Raw genomic sequence first — 22839 nt, 5'->3', positions numbered from 1 at the left:
GTGCATGATGGTTACTAGTTATAAAGCACAGACACACACACACACACACACACACACACACACACACACACACACACATACACACACCATCGTATCGTCTTGTCACATGATCAAATAGACTTGACATTAGACAAATTCAACATACATATTACCCAGATAACTTCATTCATCTGTACATGACAGAAATACCAACAAAAATATCAAATCCTTAATTTAAATGATTTTTTTCTCATATACTGTATAAGAAATCTAATAAAATGATTTCTTCTTTCAAAACAGGTGTATTTCCAAGCTAGCAATTTCAATCATTCAAAAGTCTGTTTTCTCTACATTCTCTGTACACATTTATGCTCCTGAAACAAATGGACAGAGAAAGAAAAAAAAAAAAGACAAGAAGTGGGAAATCAACCTGAGCTTGGAGAAAGTGACAATAACCAAGAGAAAACTGAAGGTGTGTTAGTGACAGAAAAATAGGAGCAAGAAAAGCAGATGTAGAATCTGTTGACAGCATCACGGTTGGGTGGTCTAACAGTTATGAGAAGCTTTAGATATCATCGTACGTGCACGCACGCACACACACACACACACACACACACACACACACACACACACACACACACACACACACACACACAGTGATCTGGCGGGGTAATCTGGGGCTCTTCATTTCTGAATGACTGTAATACCCTCTATATTAATACTGACACACACACACACACACACATACACACAATATGGAGTGGATGTGGTTGCACCAACTGGACCATTATTCCAGTCCACCCAGCCATGTATGACCAAACACCCAGACAGACACACACACACACACACACACACACACACACACACACACACACACACACACACACTGTTTAAGCTTCTTATAGTAACCCATTTCTCTCCAGTCTGTTTGAGTGTCTGCTATTGTGCTTGCGTGCTTGCATGAGTAAATGAAAAGAAAGTGAAGAGGAAGACATTAAGAGAAAGAGTGTGTGTATTCTGGCATGCAAAGTGCATTTAGACACGTGTGAGTGTGTCCATGTACAGTTATGTGAGTTTGTAACAAGCTGCCTACATCAGACATGTTTAAGCCGTCTCACGTGTATGATTTGAATCAATGCAGCTGTCTGCATTGGCTGCTACACGGCTTTCGCTTTGTGCTCATAACTGTGAGTTTTATATGTATTTTCTTCTGACTTGTATTGGGCTTTGCGCGATGTCAGTAATGAACTTGATTGGCGACTTGGCTAGTTTCGCCGGAGCAGCGGCTCCTTTTATGGCCAGGAGCACAGCTTCAACCTCTCTGCTCCGCCAGCCTCCGCAGGGAGCCAACACCAATACGCTGCCGGGTGGCCGTGTTAATGGCACCACTGGAGGAAAGAGATGCAAGGGAGAGCCAGAACCAGGACTGAGCGAGGCAAACTGTCAGTCCTTCTGCAGTAATATGAGAGGTTAGCTAACGGGACTACCGCTACCGCTTTAGTTCACAGGGACCGCTAACATCAACACAAAATGAATGATCCTTGTAGCAGCTTTTATTATAAATTTCACTAATCCTGCACGGCAACTGTGTGAAGAAATATGCCAAAAATTATAATTTGGTTGATTTATTTATAGTTACAATTGAAGAAATCAAAGTACACCAAACACATTTTCCCAATTTTGTTTGTTAATATATATAAATGCCATATATCTTTGTGATCATAGATTTTCCACTGCAACCTGCAATCTATTTTTAGTGTGACGGAGACGGTCCGTTTGTCTTGATGAATCCACGTTGTCTGTTTTCCTGTCCTACTTTCTAGTCTGATTTGCTTGTTATTATGACCTTCTCCCTCATGCAATGATCTCAGATACAACGCGCCGTCTCTCGCTGGGTTCCCCCTTGTGTCTGGCCCCCCCTGCAGAGTCAGTAGCTGGATAGCGTCGGTCTGAGAGACTATGAGTGTGTGTGTGTGTGTGTGTGTGTGTGTGTGTGTGTGTGTGTGTGTTCAAAGTGAACGCCTGACCAGTTCTGTTGCCTGCAGCAATTTTTCCCTTCTCATTACTTCATGTTCATGAACATTGCAAAAACACTTGTGCCCTCCTTTCTCTTTCTGTCCCTCCTCATTCTCTCTCAGTGCAACGCCTGTCTCCACCTTGTCCCTCCTCTTTATTTTTAAATCACACTAAAACCCCACAAGGAATGTATTTGAAATTTGTTTAATACTATTCAAAACGGCTTGTACTCTCTTCTGTAGTAAATCTGTCTTTTTTCTATGACTTTTGTTCCGCTCAACTTCTCTCCTCATTTATTTCTCCTTCCTTTTTTAGAATCGTGTCTCCCCCGCTTCTCTCCTTTTCTTTTCGATTCTTTCTTACGCTCTTCTCTCCTGCTGTTCTTTTTTCTACCCTCGTCCTTATAAATCTTTTCATCTTCCTCAGCTCCATCATTCCCTTCCCTCCCACTGTCTCATTTCCTATTCTTTTCTCCTTACTTCCCATCTGTCTGAATTGGATGAGTGTGAAAGAAACACGTGTTTCACTATGGGGTATAAGGTTAGAGGAAGTGTGTGTGTGTGTGTGTGTGTGTGTGTGTGTGTGTGTGTGTGTGTTGCTGGGTAGATCTGGCGGTGGTGCTTATGGCTCACTGATTTCGGGGAGACAGGACACGGTCTGTCAGTTTGTGTGTGTGTGGGTGTGTTTTTATGGCGAGCATACAATTTTGTCTATTTCCTATATAAATGTGTGCGTGTGTGTGTGTGTGTGTGTGTGTGCATGTGTGTGTGTGTGTGCGTGCGTGTGCGTGTGTGTGGTAAACTGCGTAAACTGTCTTTCATACCATTGGGCTAGTAGTCGGATCAAACCCACAATTCTTCCCCCTTCCCTCCAACTTGCATTAACGCACACACACACAAACATACATTAGTGTACATGTAGAGGTGACTTTACATAAACAATGACAGACACACAGACACACACACACACACACACACACTGCAGGCCCACACACACAGCTCCACAGATCCTTCAAAACCACAGCTTGTTTTTTCCGTATGTATGGTTAGATTCCAACTCGGTGTCTTTTAAGTTGGAGGCTCGTAGTGCTGAAACTCTCCCGACATTACATCTCAGCGTCTGTCACAGAATCACAGCAGGGATTTCCCTCCACAATAAACTTGCTATTCAACCAAATTACCGCTGACATATGAAATCAAACTGTCACAAGAAAACCACCCCTTTAGCTTTCTCAATGCAATTTGCTAAAAGCTCCAACACAACATTACTTTGATGATGATGAAATATTTTCAGATTTATTATTGAGTTTGACAATTTGGAACACTTTACGTCTGCCATGACCCAAACACTGTCTGCTTTATTCTTATATTTAGAAACAAACCAATTAAAAAATATATTCTGTAGTAGAAACATCTGCCAAATTCATCTGCCAAATTATTCCCATTATAAAAACCTCCATTAGTAGGCATAGTGACAAATATCCTATAAACAGCAATGTAGGCAAAGCCACTATTTAGTCAATATGCTGCACTGCAGACCACAGAAATGATCACATTTCTATTCCAGGTTAAGTTTTGTTGTGCATTTTGAAGTCACACCTCTGCTGTTTTTTCTTTTTACATTAGCTCTACCACAGAGTACCTTTTCGCTCCTCACGGGGTCAGATCTGGATCCACTTTCCTCAATGAAAGCCAGAGGAAGGAGGAGCAAGCAATCTGATTGGTTAGACTGTGTAATAAACAGTTGATGGGTAGTCGGACAGAGGCAGAGAGGAAGTGCCTAAAGGTATTTGGGAGAACGTAAACAACAGCAGCTATTGGAAGGATTGTCACGATAGCTTCCACATTACACCGCCTGAGGAGTGTGTGTGAGTGTGTGTCTGTGTTTTACTCACAGAAATCTGTTCACACAGTTGCTTTATGGGGACTCACTTATTATTTAGGTCAAAAACTGGTGAGGTAAATTGTTAATATTTAGGTTGGAATTAGTTTTTTGGTTAAGGTTAGGTTTCAGGCATGAAGTGGTTAAAGGAATACTTGACACACAAAAAGACCATTTGTTTTAATAACTCACCAATTACTCATTAACCTTGAAAGGTTAAAGAAAACACTTTTTCTCCAGCAAAGAATCAGAAAACAGAGAAGAGTCTTGGTGAATTGAAGATAATGGAGGTAGGGTTTAGAAACAGCAAAACTACATCAAAAACATCCATTTTCAAACTCTCACACAACTCGTGCAGTACAATCCAAATATAAGTTATTCATAAAATCGTGTTTTGATATAGTTTTAATGTTTTTAAACGCAGACCCCGTTGCCTTCACATTATCACGGTTTCTTTGTTTGTTTTCTTCAAAATTCAAGTGAGTAACTGATATACAAATGGTCGTTTTGAGGGTAAGTATGTCTTTAAGGTTGATGAAATGTCCTCCTAAGTGACAAGAATAGGTGCTGGGAGTGTGTGTTAGAGAGTTAACATGTGCGTGCAGACAAGCTGCCCTGCATTAGTGAGTAACCGTCCAGCCTGCCTCACTGCATTCATATGTGGTGTGTGCGTGTGCGTGTGTGTGTGTGTGTGTGTGTGTCTGGAGAGTTCTGGGTCATCATAACAGCTGGGGGCACACTGCCTAGACAGTGAATGTTGATTGGTCGCCCCATTCTGGTGGCTGTGTTCCTATTGGCTGGAATTTTACTACAGTATCCATAGTGACAGGGCTGTAAACAAAAACAAGTGTGGCATGTCTACGTATTTTTGTGTTGAAGTATTTTTTTGGGTTTGCCCAAGTCCCTCATTTTGATGCCTGTCACTATGCGTGCAGAAGGTTTTTTTTCACCCGTATGTGCAAAAGCACAATTTGTCATTTTACAAGCTGTTTATTTGTTCTTTATGTTCTGCAAACGCTACTGTATAATGGACGAGATGCACATGTACGCGTCTGAGTTTTAGGTCAATGTTGTTTCATGGTAGATCTGTGTTTCTGCACATGTATGTGTGTCCGTCCAGACTGTTAATCTTTGAGGGGTACAGTAATTAGGACACCCAGAGCATGGGGGACAATCTCCTCTAGCACGCACACTCACAAACCTTCTCAATACTCCAAAACACAGACCAGGAACAGCAATGGCTTGTGGCAGAGAGCCACACTTTTCAGTAAAAAAACAACATTGCTAATTCCCAATTTTCTCAAAGATGAAACATAAATCAAAGATCTGTAAAAATGAAATTTGACAATGTAAAAAAAAAAAAGATTGATGTGCCAGAAAACTATTCTCTTCAACTGCCTCTCTCCTTGTTTCCCCCCTCCATGTTCTTTGTGTCTAGCAGTGAGAGGCTGAGGAAAATACACGAGAGGAGAGACTTCCCGACTTCCTTTTAGGTTAACAGAACAGAATGTGCATGGGTGGCACAGATAGATATTTAGACAGTTCACCGTGAGGCTAAACAGTATAACACACACACACACACACACACAAAATCTAGTCACCCACATAACCAGACGTTCTGCTGCACCTTCCAGGATAACAAGATCTTGTTAACAGTATGGCAACAGCTTGAATGTTCCAAATGGCTCCATTATTACTGCCAGGGAACGCCGGGCACAAAAATACACACATGCATACAAACACTAAGTTGCAGAAACAGACAAACTAGAAGAAGTCCAGTACATAGTAATGTATAATTTATCAATCAAAGCAGCTGTCCTTACAACCAGAGATCCTGCCTGTATGTAGTTGATGGAGAGTTGACAAAGACCTCTAGTGGCCTGTAGCAGAAGTGGAGGGTTCAACAAAACGGTGGACTTTAACACAGGCAACCGCGGTTCATTTTCAATTTCATACCAATAGTCAAAATCTCACCAAAACCACAACGTTCCCTAACATTACCAAGTATGTATTTCAACCCAAACCATGATGTTTCCCTAACCTTAACCAAGTCACATGTCTATACCTATACCTACCCTTAATCAGGGCGTTAAATGCAGACTTGTTTTTCAGCGGGAAACAGATTATATCATCATGCCGATAGAGGCGTTATAAAGCTGTGGTAGTGTGACATATCTTTAGTGTAATTCCAACATTGCTCATGTTTAAATCTCAGTTGAAGGACTGCATGCTCTTCTTTGAGCTAATTGTACCAGTCTTGGATTTACAAAACCCTTTCAAAACCAATTACAAACTTCAAATTTGTTTCTAAAAATGTTACACGTGACATAACTTTTTTTACTCAGTAATGTACAAAAATTGTGAACCAAACGTTTGCAATGAATTACAAACTACTGTAAACATAAAGACTTTCATCATTTATGTACGGTATGTTGTAGAATGTCATACGTCTAAAATCAATGAATTGATTCACAAATCTCTCTCTGTCTCTCTCTCTCTCGGGTGCCAGGGTGTGAACACTGACACCCTTGTTGTTTTCAAGTCCATCAGGTGGACTGTGTCAAGCACAAAAGAAACACACACACACACACACACACACACACACACACACACACACACACACACACACACGGGAAATCCCAAAAGGCTGGTGCCAGAGTGAGAAACACCGACAACCGCACGTGTTGTGTTAGTAACCTCAGCCCTCTGTGTGTTTGTGTGTGCGTGTGTGTGTGTGTGTGTGTGTGTGTGTGTGTCTCAGGGGAACAGGGCTCAGGACTCAATTAAGAGGGTATGTGTGGAATGCTTTCAGGGGGAACGGGACAAGATGGCTGTGGGGCCGACACTATGCGCCCCTCTGTCTCACTCGCCCTTGATCTCAATTGGTCTCACTTTGGCTGACCCATGGCAGCGTGAAGGGGAGCCATGTCAGGCTCTCACACACACACACACATATATATATATATATATACACACACACACACACACACACACAAAGTGCCATAAAGGGGAGAGATGTCTCGCCTGGACAGTCTAAAGGGCTCTCAAGGGTCCTCTGCTGTGTCTCTCGTCTCTTTCTCTCTGTCTCCCATGACACCAGGGAGATAAACGAGGCTTGGTCACCTAATGAAGCATGTTGAGTCCTCGATGAGTAGCTTGTAATACAGTTACTAATAGCCTTTTTGTAAAGGTGCAATCTGAAGGTGCTTATAAAATCCTGTTCACTTTTGTTAAAGTGCAAACAGACAACTTTTCGCGTCCTCATAGGACACTGCATTTTGTTTTCCACAGTTACTTCAGTTGTTTCATCGTCTGCCATTTCCGTTTCTGGGGATAGTAACTGCAAAGAGCTTACATTGATACACTTTGGTAACTGGGAATAGCTACCGATGGGGGAAACAAAAATGCTAGCCTCTTCCTGTTTTGGTTGCGCAATGGTTGATGCAACCAATAGGCTTAACTTTCCTGGGAGATGGTACCCGGTGGACAGAATTGCAAAGTGAAAGCGAGACTTGTATTACCTTGCAGCTGGATTCCTGTGATAACGTGAGTAGTTTAGGTGTGTGTGAGATGATACGGAGAAGCGACTGTTCATTCAAAATAACAGTGACGAGGTTAGCATAGATGCTACAATAGCATCAGTTGTATCAGAACTGAAGAGTGTTTCTTCAGAGCAAAGAACAACATTGATGGCTTTTCTCGATGGAAAAGATGTCTTTGCTCTTCTTACGACTGATTTCGGCAAGTGTTTGATTGACAGATGGTTCATCCAATCACCTGCCACTTTCCAATGATGCCTTCTCAGATAGTTCGGTGTAACAATCTATCTGGCATGTCAGGTTAAGGTTTATAGGGAACCAATCTAAACGTCCATGGTGTCAGTATTCTACAGTCATTACATTGTGCAAAAGTTAAAAGTTTCTATCACGGTGTTGAGGTAATTTACAGGGATTCTGAAAATATAGACTTTAGATAGAGTATCGCTATGTAAAAGGTAAACTTTTCCAAGCCACATTAAAATGTCACATGACTATCACCTTGTCTGTATCAAAAGTATCAAAAGCAAAATCCACTTGCCGGTTTTGAAGATTTCGTAGCGCAGTGAAAAGCCCGCCCCCTGGTGGGCGTAGTCCGAAACAAACTTGATGTGGAGTGAGGGTCCGGACGATATGATTGGTGCAGGGGCGATGTTGCTGCAGTGCTTCCCCAGTAGGTCGGCCGTCTCCGAGTTCCCATCATGGATCTCTACATAGTCGTACCTGCAGAAGACAAACAAATAGCATTGAATACCCTCTCTCCTACAGACATTCATTGTGATTAACATAATACAAAAAATGAACACCGTTTTATTACAATCCTGAGATTAGCAGCGCGTCCAAACGGTGAATGCAAATATAATTTCTGTGAAATGCAATAACACAGGGGCATTAATAACCTACAGTGCTAAATATCTACTGCAGTCTATCTACTGCTTGATGTACAGACATTTAATTCATCTACTGATGAGATGTTTAGTGGAAAAGGGGAGACGAGACTTTAATTTGAGGAGGAGGAAATTGTTAAATCTTTTCAAGCCGTTTTGCCTCTGATGTTATTAGGTTTTTTTTCTTTATTAGTTTTTTCCTCTGGCAGGCACATCACATTGGTTTTGGCAACAAAACGGATGCAATGAGCAAATTTGTTTGCATCCATCAGTGGCTAGAGGGACTTCTGAAAGCACAGTTACTATCAGCAGAAGCATCGGGCGTCATTACAATTCAAATGAATGCAGCAGAAGACATTGGCAGTTCACAGATGGTGGAGGAAGAAAAGAACCACCTGCATGAGGCAGAAATAGAAAGAGAAACCGTTTTAAAATTCAATAACTGCACTGTAATCGAGTGATTATATACCCCAACTGCTACGGGCTTCATGGTCTACGGAACACCATTTTATGGATTATAACTATATTATAATACAAACAAAAGGAGAGTGTGAATGTAAGATGGCGTGCTTCTCTTCAGCTTGCATGAGGAAACAGTGGTGTCACATGTGTGCTGAACTTTAGAAATTCAAAAGAAAACTGATTCCCAATCTCACACAACACATGTTTCTCATTTTTTTAAAGTTAATTAGAAGTTTCATGATCTTGAAGCAAGGCAATGCAATACTTTAGGAAGGAATGATAGGTAAACAAGTCTTGCATTGTGCGTGAGAATATATATAAAAAACAGGAAAATGTGCATCACTTAGTTTTGCTTTATGTCACACTAGGGCCAAAGTCAGAGTGTGAGAGCTTTTTGAACTACGGATGCACCCTACCTACAGCCTTTGATGCTAGAAAAGGGTTAACCTGGAACAAATGACTCTAGTTTACATCTTTGCCCAGCTCTAATTCAATAATGTTTGTAACTCAGCCCGGGGCCCTTCAGTTCTCAGAGCAATTCACATTTTCCACATTATACAGTGCATTTAGGTCACTTCAGCATTTACCTGCTTCTTCTTTCCTTAGAAATATCTTTAATATAATATATATATATATATATATATATATACAATATACTTTATGCAGACTTTTATAGGGGCTGAGCTGAAATATAACTAATCATGTTAGTGCTAAATGAAGAAATAGATGGATTATGATTGACATGGATTTCTCAGTACACAAAGATTAAACTCAGATTTGTGGGAATATAACTGGCATTAAAGTAACAATTATTTATCACATCAAGTGCTGCAACTTGTTTATAGTTCTTTTCATACCAAAGCCATGACTCAAATCAGAATTTACCTAAAACTACAGACAGACAGATTGCATGTGACTCTTTGTATCTACAGTATAAAGGGAAGGTTCTGAATCTATTCTTATTCCCATTTCTTTCATGTTTTCTGACCACACATGTCAGGACCTGTCTCCAGACCCACAGACGGAGTGTTGCCTCCGTGTCTGGATACCACAGACACACCTGCCTGGCTCTGAAATAGCTTCCTGGAAAGAAATTCCTTGAGCAACTTGACATGAAAGAAGACAAAATTTGACTCTGAGTAGAGTGACTTCAATTTCAATTAGGGTTTCTCTTATGGCTGGACTCTATTTGCACATCTTCGTCCATCATATTGATCAGTTCTGACCACAGGGCCTCTAATTGCTCTAATATTGAGCGTTCTACATTTCTCTAAAGTAATCAAATGGACATGCCTCAACCTTAAGGAACAAAGCATCTTGTCTTCACCATACAGTTTAAGAGATATTATACTTTAAGTACAACATTTATTGACTTTTTAAAAATACCATAAACCAGCGACAGAAGGCCAGAGACTCAACAGATGAAGTTCCATGCACCATAGAACGCTAATACTACTACTACTGTACAAACACATTATAAATGAATATAAAAGCGGTGTTAATTGTTTCACTATTACACGTAATACAGACGCACTGGTTTTTCACTTAAAAGGATATTTCATGCACTAGTATTTATTCCCTGGACACTCCAAACCCCGAATGCTGAGCAGGTGACTCGCAGTTACCGATGCTAACGATGCTAACGACGCTAACAGTGTTTACCTGAGGGGGAACTGGAGGTGCCTTGGTCGGGACGGTGTGATAAGCTTTGTTCGCCGTATGAGAGCCGTGTAGAGCGGAGGCCGTGAGCTTGTGAGTGGGGCACGCTCACGTGCACTAACATGCACTAACATGCACTAGCAGCATGCGCGACCAGCCGGGCTATGTCAACAAAGCACGGAGAAGCTCGTATTACAACACAGGGACATAACTCCACTGTATCTTTACATAGCAAATTGTTGTTTGCTGCTATATTAATGCTTTAAATCTTATATATTACAAACAACCAAAACCAAAAACCAAGTCGAAAACCTAAAGTTTAGTTTCTTAACTTTTAGGGACTAGCTTTTTGACCCCGAATGGGAGGTAAATCACCTTAATGTGGCTGTGTGAATATAATTTTCTCTCCAAAATGGTGATTACTGTAATACAGATACACCGCAGACAATAGCGGCAGATTCAACAGAACCCCCATAGCTTTATAAAAGGCTGTCAAGTCACAGATGATAACTCTATTGTGCATAGACACAGTGTGATGTGTGTGTGTTGCTCAGGTACATGTGTGTGTGCGTTTCCTGTGTTTTTGTGACAGGTGAGCAAGCTCCTGACATAATGAGGGTCATACACCTCCCACTCTCACTTCATGCTTTGTGTCTGCCTTGCGTGGAACTATAACACCACAGTTATGACGCAAGCTGTCACTGCAGTGTGAGCGTGTGTGTGTGTGCGTGTTTGTGTGTGCCAGCATACGTGTGTATGTGTCGCAGTTCCTGTCATATTTTCCCAAGAGAACGCCTCATCCCAGCGACAGTTTCCTCCTCCTCTTTTGTGAAATGACAACTTTGTTTAACGGCTACTCGTGTATCCTGACAAAATCTCCTTTTCTTCCGCCTCCTGGCTCACTCTTCCCCTAATTATTTTTCAGTGTTTTAATTTCCAACGCTGTCTTTTTCCCCAATCATTCTTTGACTTCTTCCTTTCCTCTCTCTCTGTCCCCTTTTCCTCTTGAGCTTTCTCGTATGTGCTGTCAGATAACCAGTGGCCAACGTGTGGGTGAGAGGAGGGAGAGATGAGGGAGAGAGAGAGAGAGAGGATGTTAGAATTTGAAACTACTCTTTATTAACAAAGCTGAGAGGATGGATGGACAGTCTATGTCACTTGTCGTCTTGACAGACTCTGACAGTTCTTGAGCAGACTCCTAAAATCATTTTCCAAAACTAAGTTTTCCTTGTCCACACAAAAAAAAAACGTGATGCTTGGCTTTTTTTTTTTTACAAATTCCTCCACTGTACTGTTGAGGATAGCTCTGTTTTGGGGTGCGGCAAAACTAAGAGAAACAGATTTCAAACTCAGCCGGCACAGTGTGTGTGACTTAGTCAGAGAGAGAACATGACACTGCATTCACCCTGCCAGCTCCTCCCCTCGGACAGACAGAGACAGGTGTCCCCTCCATCCCTTCCTCCCTCGCTACAGCCTGAAAGACGTACACAGCCACTTCTAAGTCAGCAGACACACACACACACACACACGTATGCAAGAGACCTGCACAAACACACACAAACTTTCTGTCTCACACATAAACACACTGGTTCACACACAGAGCCTGTGGCCATGCACTCAGATGGATACGGAGGGGTTTGAGGTTTCCTACAATCTGTCTCTGTGTAGGAGGAAAAAAGCTTCTAACAAACTGTTTAATCCCATCATCATCAGCTCTCTCTCTCTCTCTCTCTCTCTCTCTCTCACTCTCTCAACATATTTCAGTGCAGCCAATCAGAGATTTTTTTCAGACTTGCCATAGGGAATGACAAGAAGTCTGAATTAGTTTCTCCCACCCTTTTCACAAAATTCTCTTGTTGACAAGCAGTGTACGAGCTGCTTTTTCCTTGCTCACATGAAGGGGAATGATGAAAAAACTATGTTGGTTCCAAAATGTGTTACATGGGCGGTTACAGCTGTAAAAAGCATTTGTTATGGATTGTAAGCACAGCTTGAGGAAGAGGACTTAAAGCTGAATAAAACAACTGACGTCATGATTCAGGTGTGCTTGTGTGTGTTTTGGGGGTAGGGCTCTTTCATGAGCGAGAAAGCTCTCCAAAGTCTGTCTGACGTGAACCAAGGAAAAGGTTTGGCTACAGATGCACTTCCACCCCTCCTCCCTCCTCCCTCCTCCCTCCTGCCTTGGTCTTAATTGCTTTTCACACGTTCTCTCTCTCTCTCTCTCTCTCTCTCTCTCTCTCTCTCTCTCTCTCTCTCTCTCTCTCTCTAGGTTTGGAGTTGTCTACTTACACCTGCACATTTCTTTCAAACATCAGGGGTGCCCTTAGCGGTAGACAGAGCGTCTACAGTCACACACACACATATACACACACACACACACTAATAAGAGCTGACAGCAGGCCAGACTTGTAGTAATGTGTGTCAGTGTTTTCACGCTGTTGAAAAAAAGAGAATGAAAGTCCCTTAAAAACATAAAAACATATGTCATAAATTGTGAGTTGGTCTAAATGAAAATGTGTTGTGTATGCATCGTTGTCTTACTCTCCTTTATGCTTGTGCAGCAAATACTGGGAAGGTCCAAGCAAACTTTGAACTGAATTGATTAAACTGAAGTTGCTCGACAATCAGCTAAGAACACACTATGAAGTTAATTATGAGTTCAGGAGAGTCTTTGAGAATTGGAAATTAATCTTTAAACAAACTATTACTGGGTTTCATTTTTCCGACAAATGAGGGAAGACATTTGCATTATTACGTTTTCATTAGAGGTTACGGTTAGTGTTTGGGGGTGTGTGTGTGATTGTGTGCGTCTGCTTTTGTCCACAGTTAATCTCGCATTCTGCTACAATAATATTTTGAGGGGGCCAGTTATGTCTGCATGCTGAAAGACCTCTCGTGGTTGCGGTGGCTCACACTTCAGAACACCTTTCATTACCTGTTTTATATTGCCATTGACCGCCTGCTTACTCTTCACCGGCCTCCTAACCGGCCCCTGGCCACTAGTGATGACACGGCTGAGTGCACGGCCCAACCCCAGCCGCTTTTTCGGGCGGCTTGTTTGACAAACTGCTACCGGCTAACGGGAGCTACCAGTGCACACACTGCTGTACTGCGGTGCCACTCGGGCAGACAGCTTGGTGAGTTTAGCTTTGCGTTTTGGCACAATTTTATGAAGTGCATTATACAACGACCTCGAGCGTGTTACATCACTGCTTGTTTTTGAGTTTGAAGCGTGTTTGACAACGATTTACAGGCCTGGTTGTTGTCGTTCAATCACACAATACAGCAGAGGTTGTTGCAGCACCTTATAGTTATTATATGTTTAGTACAGTTTGTTTTTTTCTCAGCTTCGCCATCTGCTCATTTACATTTCGCAGAAAGAGATGTAAACATCTCTGTCAGGACAAGAACAATTCTGGGTGGTGGATTCAGCCGAGTTTCCTCTGACTGTTCGAAGACGCTTCTAGCAGCGCTGGTAATTCCCTTAAGGCATGACACAGGCTCTAGTTCAGCTGCTGCTACTGATGTTTCTCACTTGCTCCTATTATTCTCCTATATACTATATACATCCCTGGAGACAAAGAATCTCAAACACTACACATTCAGAAGTAACCATTATACAGTACTTGAAACACAGAGGCTGAACGAGAATTCAAAATGTTCACAGACATAACTTAAACACCAAATCCACGCTAAGGGAGCCTCTTGCATATTACTACTGAATTATGAATTAGGAGTCCGTACAGTCATCGTAGCTATTGTCTTGACTAGAATGTGGTCTGTACTAATCTACTATTTTCATTAGTACCCAATTTAATCCACAGTAAGAGAATCAATGAAAAAAAATTGTTTGCATTGACCTGTGTGGGGACCTTGCACCACTAATATTATGTGTTTTCATTTGCTATGCGTTAGTTGAAATGTATGAGTACATGACCCACACGCTCACCCTCTGTATTTATAGTATATTCATATACCTGTGCAGGAAAAGCAGCCGTAGTCAGTCTGTCACTGAAGCAGCTAATAGAGAGTGACTGACTTCACTGTTATCAAGTAATAGGCCTATTACTGCAGACAGATGGACAGTGTGTGTGTGTGTGTGTGTGTGTGTGTGTGTGTGTGTGTGTGCCGCGTGTCCGGCTGTAGTCTCCTGGACAACCAATCGATTCCTCATTATGGCTTTAACACACATTGATCAGGGTCAGTCCTTCAAACATGCACACATACACGCACACATGCACACACACACACACACACACACACACACACACACACACACACACACAGTCATTACAGTAACAGACATTGATCAGGCAGACCTTCAGGGCCTCAGGGAGTGTCTGTAAATCAGACTACTGATATTATCATCATTACCTGAGTGTTTGTGTGTGTGTGTGTGTGTGTGTGTGTGTGTGTGTGTGTGTGCGTGTGAGTGTGTGAGTGTGAGAGAGAGAGAGAGAGAGAGAGAGAGAGAGAGAGAGAGAGACAAATCTTCAAATTTCAAGCCTTGTTCTGTGACCCCATGTTTGTGTCAAAGTCACTCTCTACTTGCGATGTAGTGTCCATGTCATGTACACTAGTCTGTACCCAGAATGCAATGCGCTGCATTTTTTTGATGTTAAGGTTGCCGGTGTGCAACGCAAAATGAAAATGATTATCAAGTGTCAGACCTCTCACTTTTACTGCACACAGTTGAGTAAAGTGAATGAGTGATTTTGGACCCAGCCCAGGTCTCTTAATAAACGGGGAGAGGTGTCGACTGCGCTGGACAAGTTTTAAGTGGCGGAGGATTCCATTTTTCTAACTTCCAATAGCGCGGAAATGTCTGAAGTTCATGCACTGCGAGTGTGTTTTTGAAGAAACAAACTGCGCCTCAAGTTGACTACAGCTCCACCTCAAAGCTGCTGTTGGAAGAACTCAAGGAAGTGCCTGCTGGACTTAACTATCAACCACAGACATGAAGGACAACATAGTACGTCTCGCTGCTGACCAGTCAGAGCTACTAAATCTCAGACAGTAATTACCACATACGCCTGAAGTGAACTTTAACATTTGTAGTTTCATTTGTTTGAGTTATTGATTGCCTGAAGGAAATTGTTGCTGAAAGTTATCACATGGTGCTCGCTGGCACACAAGTGATGTAATCTCTGATTTATGTTTCATAACATCAGCAAGACGCCTCTCGCTGAAACAAATGAGGCGATGCGATCGTGATCACAGCTGTATAAAAGCACGGTTTGCATCCCTGTTCAGGCAGCAAAAAGGAATTCTGATTTATCATGAACCTAAACTGTGTCGTAAGGCACATCTGGGTCCTGAGGTGTTCTCCTTCCTCCTCTCTCTGTAGCGTTCTAATAACATTGTCTCTCAGCGTTGTGCTGGGGATGCTTGTCTGGACGCGTGGCTCTCCTGCTGGTAGAGTCGCTGTGATGCTAATTCAAACATGCAGGCAGCTGCTAAATGCCCACAGCTGGTAACCGAACACTGTCACACCAAATGCTGCTCCTCTCTCCGTCATATAGCCTCTTCATCCCCCCCCCCCCCAACTTTCTCTAGTTTGCCCTTCTACCCCGAGGCCATTGTCACATCACATCACTCTACCTTTTGCTCTCCTCTTGGCCATGTACCCAAGACTTCCACCTGCCTGTCGGGTGTGTCTGTATGTGTGCATATGATCAAATATTCACAATATAATACATCACAGTGTATGTCCTTTACAGGTATGTGTTACAAGGTTCACATATACTTGCGCAAAGGCGCGTTACTGAGAGATGAGAATTGAAAAAGAAAGCAGAGGATGAAAAGAAAGGAGAAGAGAAAAGAGAGAAGAGAAGGGAGAAGAGTTGAGGACAGAAAATAGATCTAGCATGAAGTTAAATGATTGATTGAGGCAGAGTAGAAAGACAAGGTCTAAATCATTAGTGAAACCATTATCGTTGACTGCAGCTTCTCTGTCATATAAATCACTTCTTAACTCACTGCTTTACTCCACACTTATTGTGTAAGCCACATAACCGTGAAACTGCCTACGTGCCTGTCTGCTTGTGGTGCTTTCATGAGTCTATTTGAGAGCCTCAAAATGATCATACCTTCGTGTGTGCATTTGTACTCTTGTTTACTGAAGCGCATATGTGAGCCTTAGACTGTACGTGTGTGTTAATATTACAGAGAGCGTCTGACTTGGTGTGATATGAGGTAAAGGAAGACGGGAGAGGGTGGAGAATGTGGAGGGGATGACAATAAGAGAGAGACATATAGAAAGGGGATTTAAGTGATGGATAGACAGAGGCTGGAGGATAAAAGAGGATGAAGACAGATATATGCTGAGAAAAGAAAAGTCTATGAATGATAAAGAGAGAAGAATATGTGCATTTTAAAGAGGGAGACAATGGGAGGAGAGGGAGATGAAGAAATAAGAGAGGGAGGGAGACAGAGTGTGGCATTTGGCTCTCTGCCTGTGTTTTCTCATATGCAATGTTGAATAATGAAAAGATTGGCACACTAAGAGGGGATGACGGTGAGGAGATGCGAAGGAGGGAAGGGAAGGGAAGGAAAGAAGGGGAGACATTAGATGGAAGAGATTGAAGAAGGGGAAGACGGGAGGAGAGGAGAGGTGACGAAGAAACAAGCGGGCAGGGAGGAGGAGGGAGAAAGAGGTGGGAGAGAGGAAGGCACAAGAGCAGATGAAATATGATAGATGGGGTCCATTGGGCAGTGGTGAGGGGGCGGGAGAGGTGAGGAAGGGTGAGATGAATGGAGGGGAGAGGAGAGGGAGAGAGCCAGGAGGAAAGAGGAGAGGAGGTAGCTGTCAGGATGATTTGAGCCTGCCCTCAACAGACCCTGACGCTGCACTTTTCCCTTTGCAGCTGTGTGTGTGTGTGTGTGTAGGTGTGTGTGTGTGTGTGTGTGTGTGTGTGTGTGTGTGTGTGTGTGTGTGTGTGTGTGCGTGTTCTTTTCAAACACTCCAAATAGAGATCTTGCTTTGTGAGACAGGGCAGTGCAGTGAGCTAAGAGGAAAATGTGAAGCAGACAACGAACTACTGCTAAGTAGTGAACACTTTAAAAAAAAAGGATTTTGTAGCAGTTCTTTGACCTTAACTATCTTGGCATTTGCCACATGGACAAGATGAATCTGCATCATAAATAATTTAAGAGAGGTGCTTTACTCTCTTTCAAATTCTAACTAAAGTGTCTTTAATACGTTCTTGAAGAACTCCAAAAGAAAAGGATTACAAAAAAAAAAAAACTGGACTTGTTGCTGTGCAGAGACTTAAAATGTTGACGTCTGAGTTTTATTTGCAGGGTTGAAGAAATACTTTCAGATTTTGAAAAATACAGTTATTTGCTTTCTTGCCAAGAGTCAGAGGAGAGGATCGATAACATTCTTTCACATGAGAGTGTATCAATCTTCACATCTAACTCTTGGCAAGAAAAGCAAATAAGCATATTTCCCCAAATATCAAACCATTCCTTCAAGTTGCTGACTAAACCTAAAAGTGAACGTGATTGTGGTTGACAATAACTGCAGAAAGGAGTTGTGAGAGACTTTCCAGTACAAACACATACTCTCTGATTCTCCTCAGAGCTAAGGTGTGTTAACTAATACGAGTCACACCAAACATAAGGCTCAGTCAGATTAAATTAGGTAGACATTCCTTTGAACAGTTGCAGACTTCCAAACTTCTATCAACTGTGACTGCAAATAAAGGTGGATGCAAAAACAAAAAGAGTATGGCTGTGAACTGCATCCCCACACAGAGTCTCCTCTGTCTGTGTACCGGTCCATCATGTGGTTTAGATCTACACAAACGCCACAGCTGCAGTTGTTGGGTGACGACTGAGACCCGCCACCAGTGGCGGACTAATGCGGGACCATGGTGCTTGTCATGTGAAGGGAAATGGGAAGTCATGGTGAGTCATGATTGGCCACGGCTTTACTGATCTTAGCGGGGGCACGGCCTTCCTTTTCATCCCTCTCGCTCCCTCCAGCTGTCTCGTCGCACTTAAATTGCTACTGTATATGAATCTTAATGAAAACATCTCTCTCCATCCGACCACCTCCACATCGATTTTTGCCTGCAGAGCCGGCAGAGTGCTTGACAAAATGTGATACGTTATAGATTACAGATTACCATCTTAAATTGCAATCAGGATCACAATAGATTAGATTGCTCCAACGTAGTGACATAATAAAACCACCCCTGCCTGACCGAGGCATGCAGATTCATAACAGCACTGTTTGTTTGTGTGCGCGAGTGTGTGTGTGTGTGTGTGTGTGTGTGTGTGTGTGTGCGTGTGTGTGTGTCTGTGTTGATAAATGTTTTCGTGCAAGACGGCTGCAACCGTATGATGAGTTTTTATTATGTGATACACAGAGGAACCATATTGCCTCTTCATAATGTAGTCTTTGTCTACAAACACAGATGAGTCCTTCATCTCAACAAGATGATTAACAGCTGTTTTCTTATCGCTCAAAGCTGTAGTTTAGACACTTGAGAAAAGAAACATATTGATAATGTTCATGCGGCCATATTAAATCAATCTGATGATTTGATAAAAAAAAAAAAAAAAAAAAAGGTGAACTAGAGATAAAAAGAAGGGCAAATGAGTCAAAACTTGACAAGGAGACAGTGACACTGTGTGTGTGTGTGTGTGTGTGTGTGTGTGTGTGTGTGTGTGTGTGTGTGTGTGTGTGTCAAGGTTGTTGCCGACAATCACGTACGTCGGCCCCCCCGCAGACACACACACGCACCCTCCGCTTCTTCTCCTTGGCCTCTTTGCCCTCTGAACCCAACAGCTCAATTTCAGCCTACCACAGACACACACACTGCAGGCGCTGGGCCCCTGTAGACTTAAATAGCTCTGCGCTGTAGGACACTTGTAAATAACAGCCTATTAGAGTTGAGTTGTTACCACCAACACTGCAAATATCTCACTCTTACTGTTTAACAATTACTTCTCAGAAACGTGTCATGACTCGAAGCTAACAGAAGCTAAGAGCAACCACAAACACACACATAATGCGTGTGTATAGCATAATAAATAAATCAGAGCCTATTGGTTCTAGCAGCCGAACCAGATTTCCTCCTCCTTGGAAACTAGTGGACTTTAAATGGGTGTAAGATATTGAAAGAGAAAGAGGAAAGTAAGACCGGGGGGTAGACAGAGAGAGAGAAAGAGAGAGAGAGAGACTACTAAAGCTGATCCGAGGATAAGAACTGCAGAGTAAAACTGAAAAATGACGAGGACAGGGAGACAGAGAAGTATGTTTTTCATTTCCACAGCACAGTACGAAAGTAAAGTAAAACAGTGCAGAGCACAGCGGGCCTTTTCACCCTTTCAGCTTTTCAACAAACAGCCAGCCAGTGAAATATTGATGCTTCAATTCCAACAAAGAAATGTCTGAATGATTTTTGGTACATCTGAGTGGGGAAATTCACCCATCTATAATTGATACAGCTAACTGGACGGGAAAGCACCGGAACAGAGAAATAACAGGATAGGGGGGGCAAGCATAAGTGTGTGTGTGTGTGTGTGTTTCTGCCCTCTTTCCTGTGTCAGTGGGTTTGTATGTGGCTCTTTACGTTCCTAGTACCCATTAGATTCCTGAGAGACAGTGGCCTCCTCTCTGGGCTTCTATCTGTAGGACGCATTCATACATATCATGACAGTCCTACGAAGACGAGGACAGGCCAGCAGTTTCTTTTAAGGCCAAAGACAGAAGACGTCATGAAAACATTCAGATGTTCTTGTGTTTTGTGTGAAGGTCTACGTCTTCAGCTTCGATAACTAGCTTCCCCGTCTCAGCATCTTTCCACATTTCTTTGAAAATTAAAAATGTCCTTCTGCACTCCAGTTGTTGATGAACTTATCTCATTGGTTTTACTATATAAATGTTGGACTTCATATTGTTGTACTTTTGGTATAATTGCCAATTTAGAAGCTGCAGCCGTGGCCATCTCTAGAAAATGGATCACATTTTTGATTTTTTTACACTTTCATAATGTGTTAACTTACATTTTTTTAAACAGTGCTTGTGCTGGATCAGAAACCATTGCACATGTTGCCTCAAACAGCCCAGTGAGACAGTTTTTAATGTTTGAATTCTCTTTCATATTCCTCTTTAAAGTATCTTGTAAGCTATAAAAAAAAAAAAAAGATTTTTACTATGATCACTCTTTCAGTAAGCTTAAATAGGATTCACTTCTAAGCCAGTCTGCCTGCATTTGTCATGACTTCCCAGCATGCCTGTTTTTCTTGATGTCTGTGTGCTGTATTTTCATTTCGTGCTGCAGAACTGACGGCCTTCCTTTCATCTTTACCATGAAACCAAAGCCAAACAGCTCAAAACAATGATGGACACCAAATCCTCTAATCTGTGTTAATTCTTCCAAAGTGTGAAAACCATCCTGGAACAGTAAATGTGTTGTGATTAGAGTTTGATAATTAGAGACAGGGGGCGAGGGAGGTCCCAGAGTGATTATTATGGGATAGCTAAAGCCAGAGAAACAGGAGGAGAGTGGGCTGAAGTTCACCGAATACACCAACACCAAATATACCACCAACTCTCACACAGAGACAGGCTGGTGGAGGCAGAAGCTCCAAAGAGACAGCAAGAGAAGTTGTTAGTACAAATTCCCAGAGTTGTAACACAACCTCTCTTTTTTTACTTTTTTTAGTTAGCTTAGTTTGCTGCCCATCCTATACCTTTAGAATCTACCCACCCACACATCCATCCATCCATCCAGTCTTTACCTGCAGTCCAGTTTCTCTATCTCAAAGTGTGGGTTGAAGTTGAGGACGATGCGTTGTGAGGGCTCAGGTGCTGTGATGACCCAGCGACAGTTCTGGTGAGGTGGGTACTCCAGCGGGTAGCCGGGGGTGGTGATGTAGCCGGCATCGCTGGCATCTAGATAGCCACCGCATGGCTCAGACGCTGGAAGGGGGAGAGAGACAGAGAAAGCAAAATCACCATCACTGTCTCACACAAAATTCAAGTTAATGCAGAAACATGATTATTTTCTGCAGCCAATCGATCAGCTATTCCAGAGGGCCTTTTCGGTCATTTATAAAGCTTGTTAACCTTAAGCCTAAATGTACACAAGAATAAGACAAATTCATAGTTTTAATAACGAGTTACGTTTGAATACCACCACACCCATCACGACACATCATCGGTAGAGACAAGGTTTTCCCACTGCTAGCTAGCTAACGATCTTTTGGATGCCGTGACACAATACGGATGTTTTATCTAAAAAGGGATGTTGGAGACAACCTGCGCCAGTAAAAGCTCCAAAGCAAGAGGTGAAGAAATGTTACGGTGAATACATACAACTTGGATTCAGGTGACAGTGGCCTAACACATATTTACAGCCCAGTTCATTTTTATGTCATGTTATGTATTTGTTTCTCACTCATTAAGAAGATGGTCCATGGAAAATGTTTAACAATCAGAAGTGGGCTTTAAGTTACAGAAGGTCTAGAAGCTGTGCACTATATCATTTTGTGTAATATGGAAATCTGCCTGTACACTGAAAGTAGCTAAAGCTTTGATAAAATCATTGAGAATGCTTAATCTGTTTCCATTGGTTAATACACAAGTTTACACATCAGACAAAGGTCATTGATTTGTTTTTCCCAAAGTGATTTAATCAGCTACGACAAACAGATGGGAGAATAGAGGGCAGACTTTTGACTGAACTATTAGGGGGGGAAGAAATACATTACTATCGAAAGACAAAGCATATTTAATTGCAAAAAGAGACAACATAGAAAGACTGATCAGATAAACCTCCAATAACAATATGCAACAATAATAACTTCCCTCACAGAAATGCCATCAGGGTCAATGCTTTTGCTTATCACAACTGACCAGAAGCACGCCAACATTCTCCACAAACTCTTTCAAATTATTGGTTTTTTTTTTCTCACATTTTTGTTCATTAAGCAGGATTTCACACTTGGGAAAATGTTCAACACTGATAAAATGCAGATAAGAGTTGTGTTTGCAGAGACAGGATATGAGAAACAAAGAAGAGTGTTGTCTATGTGGATGTAGTTCTGAAAGTTCAACTCAGCATCACAACATACAAAGAGTCCATTCTGACCCACGGACACTGACACACTGACACACTGACACACACACACACACACACACACACACACACACACACACACACACACAGTGAGCGGGTCCTCCAGATGCCACAGCTACTGTCACAGAGCGGATCCACATGTCAGCAGCCATAAGTCTGTGTCGCGTCACAAACAATGCCACTCATTCACTGCTGCAGATGTACCCTGACATAGACGGGGTAACTCATATATATCAGTGACACCCGACGGCACAACACACACACAACTCTACTGTATTACATCTATGGCATCTATTGTACACCACGCTGGCTGCCCTGTTTGAT

At 42.2% G+C, this 22839-nt stretch overlaps 1 protein-coding gene across 3 annotated transcripts in view; it reads right to left on the bottom strand.

Moving 5' to 3' along the window:
- LOC137866045 (neuropilin-2-like) overlaps positions 1-22839 on the bottom strand; it is a 95146-nt gene that overhangs the window by 60193 nt on the left and 12114 nt on the right. For all 3 annotated transcript variants that reach the window (XM_068701692.1, XM_068701710.1, XM_068701701.1), the window contains exons 2-3: positions 21176-21356; positions 7954-8135 (exon numbers count right to left, since the gene is read on the bottom strand). In XM_068701692.1, the coding sequence (XP_068557793.1) occupies positions 7954-8135; positions 21176-21356 (363 nt within the window). The remainder of the gene's footprint in view (positions 1-7953; positions 8136-21175; positions 21357-22839) is intronic.

This window comes from Cebidichthys violaceus, unplaced genomic scaffold, assembly GCF_023349555.1.
Source record: "Cebidichthys violaceus isolate CVI_PGR_0920_01 unplaced genomic scaffold, fCebVio1.0.p SCAF_11, whole genome shotgun sequence".
NCBI lineage: Eukaryota > Metazoa > Chordata > Actinopteri > Perciformes > Stichaeidae > Cebidichthys > Cebidichthys violaceus.
The sequence above is the reverse complement of the archived record's forward strand: the minus strand, read 5'-3'. Positions and strand labels throughout refer to the sequence as shown.